This window comes from Octopus bimaculoides, chromosome 8 (assembly GCF_001194135.2).
Source record: "Octopus bimaculoides isolate UCB-OBI-ISO-001 chromosome 8, ASM119413v2, whole genome shotgun sequence".
In the NCBI taxonomy this organism is placed as follows: Eukaryota; Metazoa; Mollusca; class Cephalopoda; order Octopoda; family Octopodidae; genus Octopus; species Octopus bimaculoides.
The window spans coordinates 29,284,596-29,295,284 of record NC_068988.1 but is presented as its reverse complement, the minus strand read 5'-3'; the positions used below and the strand labels follow the sequence as shown (position 1 = coordinate 29,295,284).

Below are 10,689 nucleotides of genomic sequence, written 5' to 3'. Positions count from 1 at the left end.
ATTGATTCTATAATCTGTGCATTCTCACTCTCAAAGAGCATTTTGTGGTTAGAAATAAGAAAAGGAAATAACACTTGGAAAGTGTGGGCATGACTCAAAAGGTCATAATAACGTCTTTCACAAGACACATCAAAACAGAAACAAAATACAAGGAAAAAGAACGAAGCAAAGAGGTGTGTCTGATAAACTCCCCTCGTTCACCTGCTCCATACTGTATAGCTGGGGTGGGGAAACAACATTTAGTGCGGCGGGCAAAAATTTCGAAAGGAAAAGATCCGCAAGCAGATCACAAGTTCTAACTCTTATATCTGTGTAGATTTTGTATATATCTTGACTAAAGGCGGTGCTCCAGCATGACCACAGTCAAATGACTGAAACAAGTAAAAGAGTAAAGAGTAAAAGAGCATATCTATGTATAATTCAATAAACATTAATAAAGATAAGTTTGACACATTAAATTAACATGTAGCATCTTTAATGTCCAATATTTTTCCTCCCTTTTTTTAAAACAATGTGATTTGGGAGACATTTGTTTTGCTATTATTTCTAGGAAGCTGAATGACCACATAGAGACCATTTCATTTATATTATCCAATCTCTTTATCTTTCTTTTTTTTTTTTTCGTTTAGAAAAAGAAAGATATGATATGAGGGAAATTTGGCTGCTATTTCTTTGAGAACAATCATCTGTCACCTAGAGCTCTCTTTTCTTTAATTCTCTCTCTCTCTCATCTTCTCATCTTTCTCTCTCTTTGCTGTTTTCCTTTCTTTTTTTCATTCTGCCTCTTCCTTCCTCTACCTGTCTCTTTCTTTCTTGTAACTTTCATTTTCAATCAATAACTTTTTAAATAAATATTGTTATTAAAATTATAATTAAAATAAGTTTTTTGGTAAATATCCATCTTGTTTTTCTTATTGTTCATATTTTTCTTGTCTTTTCTCTTCAGGAATTATGATAATATTCCATTAGTGGCCAACAGTAATTTTGTGAGCAGCATCGTGATAATAGCCTCTGTTGTGGTAGAGCAGGTAAGCACATCTACTGTATTCTTGTTTCAGTCATTGGACTACAATCATGCTTGGACACTATTTCAAAGAATCTAGTCAAATAAATTGACCCCAGTACTTATTGGTTTTTTTTCTTTAAGTTTGATCTCTTTTGCTGAACTGCTGTGTTGCTCGGATATAAGCAAACCAACACTGATTACCCTATTTCTGCTGAAATGTACTACTTTCCTTTCAATTCATCATCATCATCATCGTTTAACGTCCGCCCTCCATGCTGGCATGGGTGGGATGGTTTGACAAGAGCCAACCAGGTTGAAGTCTGTGCAAGACTTCTGTAACTGTTTTGGCAGGACTTTTATAGCTGGATGCCCTTCCTAACACCAACCACTTTACAGTGTGGACTGGGTGCTTTTAAGTGATACCTGCACTGACAGGGTCACCAAGTAACCTGCAAGACAAAAAAACAAAAAAACAAAAAGAAAGAAACTTATGAAAAATTTAGTAAAATAACATTATCTTTATTAAAGCTGGTGTTTGGATTGTAAATTCACTTGAGATTTTGATGAAAGGTTTAAATCTAGATTACTCTAACCCTTTTGTTTCCATATTTCTCTCAAAATATGCTGCCTTTGTTTCAATTCATTTGAAAATTTATGAAATATTTATTAGAATAACTTTTTCATTATTAAGTTGGTTTTTGGAACATAAATTGACATGAAATTGTGAAGGAAGTTTTAAATTTAGGTAATTGTAAAGCAGAAAGTTTGCATCATATCATAAAACCAGAGTCAGTCTCAGGTGGGTTAGTACCAAAAGGATTAAGCATAGATGTGTCTATGGAATATTGAACCACTTACTTGCCATTTTGAGTAGGTAAGTTCAGATGATTGTATAATAGAGATCAAAGAGATTGATGATGGTTTGTTTAGTTCAGTGGAGAGATGTGAGAGATGTAGACTACGATGAAGTACTTCAATGAAAAATGGATTTACTAGTTTGAGACCTTTTGATGGAGTGGAGATGGAACAGAAGCGTAACATACACGAATAGAGAAAGTGATATTTGGAAGATGCAATTAAACAATGAACGTGCTAGTTGCCTGGGTTAGTTTGGGGGAAATGTGTTAATTAGTTCAATTAATCAATGAACGTATCTGATGAATGAGCTAACAGTTCCTTGCAATATTGATTTTTTCACTTAGGCACAGGCCAAAGATTCCGGTGGTGGTGGTGGTGGCTGGAGGGATGGTTGATTACATCAGCTCTGGTACTTGATTTTTTTTGTACTTATTTTGCTGATCCCTAAAGAGTGAAATGCATTTTGCTATATTGATAAGGCTTTTGACAGGACTCTCAAAGAACCTCCAATTTTGTAATGTTTCATTTTGAGAAGCTTAGGTATAAACAAGTGGATTATATAATGGATGTAAATTCTCTTGGATAATCATAATTTAATGTCCTTCCATCTGACAGAGTTGGACAATTTAACAGGAATGAATGAGCCAGAGGACTGCGTCAAACCCAAATTTTGCTTTGGCCTGGTCTCTCTGTCTGGATGACCTTCCTAATGCCAATCACTTCACAGAATATCCTGGGTAAATTTTTTGTGGCTTGGCTCTTGTGAGATCAGTTGAGAGCATAGAATATTGAGGGAGGTGGCTTTATACCAGATGTTGAAAGATTAAAGTTCGACTGGAACAGACACCTTGCTGTGAAGTGGATACATGACCACCCCATTTGGGAAAGAGAAAAAGTAACCTGAAAGGAATTTCAGACAAAATGGCTAAATGGATATGCTTTTGAGCAACCAACTCATAGGTCATAGGTTCAAACCTACTGCAAACAGTTTATACCATTGGGTGGAACACTTATTCTACAAAATTCAGTTCATATGGTTGTCAAGTATAGACTCTTGAACTGTCTGGTGAAGTTATATATATTGATGTCCTATCCAGGAGGAGTGTTCTCTCTTATCTACTTATCACTTCATAAAATGGAAGTAATGACTTGGCTTGAGTTCAGTCCCACTGTGTGGTACCTTAGGCAAGTATTTTCTTCTGTAGTCTTGGGCTGATTGGGCTGACCAAAGCATTGTATATGGATTTAGTTGATGGAAATTGAAAGAAGATTGTGTGTGTGTGTGTTTGCTTGTTTGTTTGCTTGTAGCCATGTCTTGAAATCACATGAATGTTGCAAATGAACATCATTGTTGTACAAGTAAGGTCCATTTCCAGTCTCCCATGGAAAAACTTGTTTAGTCATGGGGAAATATTATCTTGCTTGGAAACAGGTGAAGTTTAGTGACAGGAAAGGTACCCAGCTGTAGAAAATCTGCTTCAGCAAATTCCTATGCGAGTATGAAAAAAATGAGCATTACATAATGATGATGAAGATGATAAATATAACTGAAGACTGTAATGACAGGCAAATTACTCTGGAGATACCATCTGCATGGAAAATAATTAGTAAAGTAACTACTAAAACTGTTAACGTGACAAGCGAGCAAATTTTAATTAATCAAGTGTTTACATCGAATTAAAGACTGCATCAATGCTTAAATCCTTTCAAGACATGCAGGGTTGACAACTCCAAATTTCAGCAAATTTGAAAAGGGTTAATTAACCTGAAATCTTAATATTAGGAAAATCTCCAAATTTCAACAAATTTGAAAGGGGTTAATTAAACTTGAAATCTTCGAAATGGAAATAAGCATGTAGTGAGGAAATGGGGGGGAATTAATCATTATCTTCAGCAGACACTGTGATAACTCTTTATATGTTCCAGCCTTATTAGGCTCCAACAGTGAACTGATAGTCTTTCACTACTATATTTGCAATAAAGAATTGCTGTATGTTATGTGTCATGGCACTCCATTGGTTACAACGACGAGGGTTCCAGTTGATCCGATCGACAGAGCAGCCTGCTTGTGAAATTAACATGCAAGTGTACCCTTAATGTAGTTTTTGGGGTGATTTAGCGTGATACAGAGTGTGACAAGGCTGACCCTTTGAAATACAGGTACAAGAGAAACAGGAAGAAAGAGTGAGAGAAAGTTGTGGTGAAAGAGTACATCTGGGTTCGCACCCCACCCCTGCCAGAGCCTTGTGGAGCCTTAGGTGTTTTTGCTCAATAAACACTCAACCATGATCCTACGACTGCAAGTCTGCTGTCTTAACCACTGGGCCATTGCGCCTCCATGATGTTATATGTAGTAATTGCACATAGGAGGCATAGCTACAGACTATCAGAAAGGTACTCTGCCATATATGACCCTTTGTTGTCTTATGCTTCAATTCATCATCATCATCATCATCATCATCACTATCATTTAACATCCACTTTTCTATGCTCACCTGGCTCAGACAGAATTTATTGAGGTAGATTTTCTACAGCTGGATGTTCTTTCTGTCACCAACTCTCACTTGTTTCCAAGCAAGGTCATACCTCCTCATAGCTAGACATGTTTCACATGGAGGACAGGAAATAAACGACACTGCTTGTATGATGATGATGATACTCACAATCATCACATGTGGTCTAGAGTACACACCCACACACACAAGGGACCTCTTTCAGTTTCACCCCTGCCAAATTCGCTCAACTCTTTGGTCAACCTGGGGCTATAAAAGAAGTTTTTTGCCCAAGGTGCCATGCAGTGGGACTGAACCTAAGACCACATGATTGGCAAGCAAGAATCTTAACCACACTGGTACCAAGCTGCATCAGCCTTTGCTTTTCCCTTGGATAACATCATTGGCACAGGGAGGCTGGCATGCATGGGCGACTACTGGTCTTTCATTAACAACCTTGCCCAGACTTCTGCCTCAGCGGGGAACTTTCTAGGTGCAATCCCATGGTCATTCATGACCAAAGACGATCTTTACCAATTACCTTATCCTCATCACTAGTAAAACAATCACCAAATTTTCTTTTTTATGGTTTAGTCTAGAATACAAGTTGGGTGAGTGACAGTGGCCATGATATATACAAGCCCACATCTTTATCTAGGAAACATAACAACAACTTCTGTTCAGCTGCAAAGTTATTTCAATGTACAGAAACACAAGCGTAAACTTCTGAAATAAGCTAAAATTGTTCTTTAATTTTTGTTGTTGTTACTAAACGAAATCATTAATAATATTAGGAGAAATCGTTGGTGTGGATATTATTATTATTATTATCATTATTAATAATGATAATATTACTATTACAACAACTTTAGCAGTACACAGCTCTCATTTGCAGTCTTCTCTACATAGAAATGCTGTTATTATAGTAATTTATTTGATTTTAAGCCACAGAATCAACCCTGTCGCAGAACCATCTATAAATAAATAAATATAAGACTGAAGTAGCATGAAAATGGTTTGGTCTTCTTCAATTCCACATTGCATATATATATATATATATATATATATATATGTGTGTGTGTGTAATCTCTGTTGGATTAATCTTCTTTAAACATTAAACTTCTCTTGCAGCTGATGCCTATTTTTGAAGTATTTCAGGACTGCATAAACCATTTTTGTTGGCTGGGAAATAGATATGGCAGGAAAGAAGACAGATAAGAGTTAGTTGTTTTACATATGTCTGCTCTAATCAAGCAGATCTATATAGGAAATTCTGACTCGGTTTACAAATATATTGAAAAACAGCAGAATCCTCAAACTATTGATGGTCTATGTCAGCTAATAATAATAATAATAAATAGGAAACGGTTGGTGCTGACTCAGCTTTGTGTTTATGAAGTTTGCTTCTTGGTAGACTGCTTTGGGGTTGAGTCTCACTGTGTAGTATCTTCAGTAAATGTCTTCTGTTATAGCCCTGGGCCAACCAAAGTTCTGTGACGGATATGGTGAACAGAGATCGGAATAATCCTGTTACATAGATGTGTGTTTGTGTTTTATGTATGTTGGTCTCTTTTGCTGAGCTGTTAAGTTAGTAGGATGTAAGCAAACCAACACTGGGTGTCAAGCAGTGGAGAAAGAAAATGCAGAAACACACACACACATATGCGTGTATGCACCGAGGGCTTCCACACAGTTTCCAAATTCACCCACAGGTTATTGGATGAAAGGAATATGGCGCTATCTGATTGACAAGAGCTAAAACTGTTGTAGCATTGATAGAAAAGGAAGAAAGTGAGTGAGAGAGAGAGAGAGAGAGAGAGAAGTGGGTGGGGAGGAGTGGGGAGGAACGGTACATTTCTGTAAACTAAAGATTGTTATGTATTGATGAGTTAATCTTTACCCATGAGCCAAATCATCTTTTTTGTGGGGTTTATGCATTTCAGTGAATTTCACAACTACTGCCATTACTATCATCATTACCACCACCATCATCGTTTTAACATCCACTTTTCCATGCTTGCATGGGTTAGACGGAATTTGTTGAGGCAGGTTTTCTACAGACTGATGCCTTTCCTGTTACCAACTCTCACCTATTTCCAAGCAAGGTAATATTTCCCCATCATCAGACATGTTTTTCATGGAAGATTGGAAACAAACACTACCACTTGCATGATGGTGACACATGTAAAGAACCATCACATGATGTCAAGACAGACACACACATGTGCACGCACACACACACATGATGAGATTCTTTCAGTGTCTCTCTACCAAATTCCCTCACAAAGATTTAGTTGGCCCAGGGGCTATAGTAGAAAATAATTATCCATGATGCTGTGCAGTGGGACTGAACCTGAAGCCGCATAGTTGGGAAGCATTCTTTTTAACCACATAACCATACCTCAACATGTGGTAAATTTAACATGATAGCAACTAATGACGGATTCAATTGATCGACATTTGATCTGTGAGTGTTTCTTTCTTATTGTTAAGAATGGTATCTGAATATTTGAGAATAGAAACTGAAGTTGCTATATTAAAGACTGGAAACAGTTTTGTTAATGGAAATTTTGTCTTTACACGTTAAAGAGGTTCTGTGATATAGAATTTCATCTATAAATAAAATTGAATTATTGATATTGGAGAGAAAAAAAGCAAAGAAAATAACTGCATCAATGAGGAAACTGTAATATGGATACAGTGTAAAATACTTCAGCGTTATTCACAGTTATCTGCTATATGGGATCTAGCATGGCAGTGTGGTTAAGAACCTCACTTTGCAACCTTGTGGTTTAGGGTTCAGTCCCACTGTATGACACCTTGACCAAGGGACTTCTACTATAGTCTTGGCTTGACTTATGCTGTGTGAGCAGATTTTGCTGACAGAGAATGTGTGGAAGCACATTATATATATAATAGTAGGGGGGTTACGAAAGGGGTCTCAGGGAGTAGTGTCCCTGCCTTCCTGAGCTAGTTTTCCACCACATTTCTTAAAAATTGTGGTAGAGGCCTTGGTCTTGGGACCACTCATGTCTAGAAACTGAGGCTGGGGGTAAGCAAGGGCATGCTCCCTGTAGAAAATCCAGCTCCAAAAAAGCCTCATGATAGCAAAGGAGAATGGACACCAGTCAGCCAGCCCAAAGGTTGGAGTCGGCTGCACCTGCCTACCATGGTTGCTATGGCACTGAGGTAGATCTGGGCACCCCTGTTAACAGGGGCAAAACTCAGATTTAAAACACTGGCTGCTGATGATGATGATATATTTAAAAAAGGCGTGGTGAAGAGTGACACTTAACCAAAGCTCTGGCTCAGTAGTGGGTTCCATACTTCACTTCGATATACTGTCTAGTACAATCCAGGACACGGATCTTGAGAGAGGCTAATGTGTGGAATACAAATGAAATAATAGAAGCAATAATAATGATTTACAGAAAACAGGTGGAATTTGGAATAGTGAGTTCTGAAGAGGAAAGAGACAAAGTAGATTCTATTGATAAGGAACATTTTTGGTTTTATGTTTTACTTGTTTAGGTCATTAGATTGTGGCCATGCTTGGGCACCATCCTGAAAAATTCTTAATCCAACAAGCTGACTCCAGTACGTTTTTTTCTTCAGCCTGGTGCTTATTCTGCCGAACTGCTATGATTAATTAAAAACGATGTGAATAAATAAGCATTACATTTGACAGAGTTATCTGACTGCTAAAGGGTTAAATATGATAGAAAGACAGAAAAAGGTATCTTGCTGAAGAGGAGACACACGGATACCCCACCAGCTGGGAAAATAAAAGGATTATGGTGAAGATGTGTCAGGGTTTACCCTCAGATCACAGGATAGCATGCTGCTATGCTTCTTTAGAAATATCAGTCAAGGATGATGATAAAGGTGAGAGTAATGATGACAGTGATGGTGATGCTGTGTATGGACATAGAGTTGAGGATGATGATAATGATGATGATGATAGGAAAGCTGTTCACATAGAAGTAACAGTTCTACAGACTGAGGCTACGACTCAGCTGATGCTTATTTCAACTTGCATAGTGTTAATTGGATGAAGACATAACCTAACTTGGATAGGTTTCTCCATTTATTACAGAAATGTTTCTCACTGACTGATTAGGCAAGGCTTAGATTAACGGCAGTAAGCTATATTTCCTCTTTGATAATTTAGTAATTACATTATTAACTTGAGATGGATAAATGGCTAACTCAATCTAGCTAGGATTTGAAGAATGAAGCTGTAGTGTTCAAACTTATCACCATTTATCACTTGCAGCTCTCCTGACACCTGTGCCTGTTCAACTATTCATGTTATTGGGAATATTACAAACGGGGTAATTACATTGATGTGAGAAAATCTTGGTAGCTACAGTTATACATTAGCAGTTATATGGTATACATTAGAGGTGTGGGGGTGGCTGTGGGGTAAGCAGCTAGCTTCCCAATGTCATGGTTTTGGGTTCAGTTCTAGTGCATGGCACCTTTGGCAACAAGTGTCTTCTGCTGTAGTCCTGGTCCAGCCAGATGGAAACTGAAAGAAGCCCATCATATGTGAGTGTGTTTTTCTGTCTTCCTTGCCTTAATATCACGTGATAGTTGTAAGAGCAAGCCACCGTCATGCAAATGGTGTCCTTCGTTGTTAAACATGTCTGGTCAAGGGGGAACATTACCTAACTGAAAAGAGGTGAGGGTTGGTGACAGGAAGAACACCTGAGCATAGAAAGCCCACCTCAACATATTCTGTCTGACCCATGCAAGCACATGGAAGGAGACATTAAAACAACAACAATGATGATGATGATTATTAGAAAATGCCATTGCTAACATTAACCACTAACTTCTTTATCATTAAATTCTTTCCTTGATTTTTCTCTTTTTTTTCATATTTTTTTTCTCTCTTTTTTTTTCAGATTTGTGATTCATCTGAACCAAATAAAAATGTGATACTATTGTCTTTCCTCAAGCATACCATTTACTTCTTTGAGTGTCTTTATGACCCATATTTTGTGTGGAGGAAGCGGCTTAGAAAGTAAGTTCTTTCTCTCTTTCATGTCTTAAAATGGTTCGTCTTTGGCAGGACTGTGTGCCACTGAAGAATAGTCACAATAGGTTTCATTGTGTCTGGCAATCTGATCTGACTTACTGACAAATTATAATTAGGTTCAATTCACCCATACTGTGATTATGCATGCATGTGTGTGCGTGTTTATGTGTGTGTGTATGTTTGTATACATGTGTGAGTCTGTATACATATATATATATGTTTGTGTGAATGTGTGTGTGTACATGTATATATATATGTGTATGTTTGTATATACACGTGCGTGTGTGTACATGTGTATATATGTGTGTGTGTGTATATGTATATATGCATGTGTGTGTGTCTATATGTATGTGTGTGTATGTATATGTATGTATATAAATGTTTGTATCCTTATTTGTATATATATGTGTGTGTCTATATGTGCATGTGAATGTGCATATTTTTATCCCCTAATCGTAACATCACATGATTGTAATAAATTGATGTCATTCAATTTTCCAATATTCTGTGAAAACATATCTGGCCATGAGGAGATATTACTTTACTTGGAAACAGTGAGGGTTGGCAACAATGAAGGGCATCCAGCCAATAGAAAAATCTACCACAATTTATTCTGTCTAACCCATGCAAGCATGGAAAAGTGAAAGTGAGAACGATTGTGCTGTTGTTAATATGGCTTCAGTGTCTTGCTACCCTCTTTCTGCTCTACACCAGATCTCAATTTATTGTCAGAGAGGCTTTTGTCTTCTTTAAAATATTTTATAATTAGTCACAGGCATGGTCGTGTGGTAAGAAGTTTGCTTCCCGACCACATGGTTCTGGGTTCAGTCCCACTGTGTGACACTTTGGACAAGTGTCTTCTACTATAGCCTCTGGCCAACCAAGGCTTTGTGACTAGATTTGACAGATGGAAACTGAAAGAAGCCTGTTCATCATCATCATCATCATCATCATTGTTTAACGTCTGCTTTCCATGCTGGCATGGGTTGGATGGTTTGACTGGGGACTGGCAAGCCAAGAACCACACCAGGGTATTTTACATTTCAAGCAAAGCTCTTCTTCAGAAACAGGAGACAGAGGAAAGTCTGAGAGGAAAAGAAGATGGAAGAAAAAAAATGGCCTACAATCCACATGTAGTTACTCATACATTGCCTTTGGCGGGAGAGTCCATCATATATATATATATATATATATATATATATATATATAGCAATAAGAAAATGGAGGGGAATATGTGGTACTCATCAACTTGCAGACACTGTACTATGTCAATTTACCTGTTTATTTTT

General features: G+C 37.4%; 1 protein-coding gene across 1 annotated transcript in view; it reads left to right on the top strand.

Moving 5' to 3' along the window:
- LOC106874635 (neurobeachin-like protein 1) overlaps nt 1-10,689 on the top strand; it is a 116,109-nt gene that overhangs the window by 16,259 nt on the left and 89,161 nt on the right. Inside the window, exons 2-3 of the mRNA XM_014922430.2 lie at nt 947-1,028; nt 9,267-9,385. Of these exons, the coding sequence (XP_014777916.2) occupies nt 947-1,028; nt 9,267-9,385 (201 nt within the window). The remainder of the gene's footprint in view (nt 1-946; nt 1,029-9,266; nt 9,386-10,689) is intronic.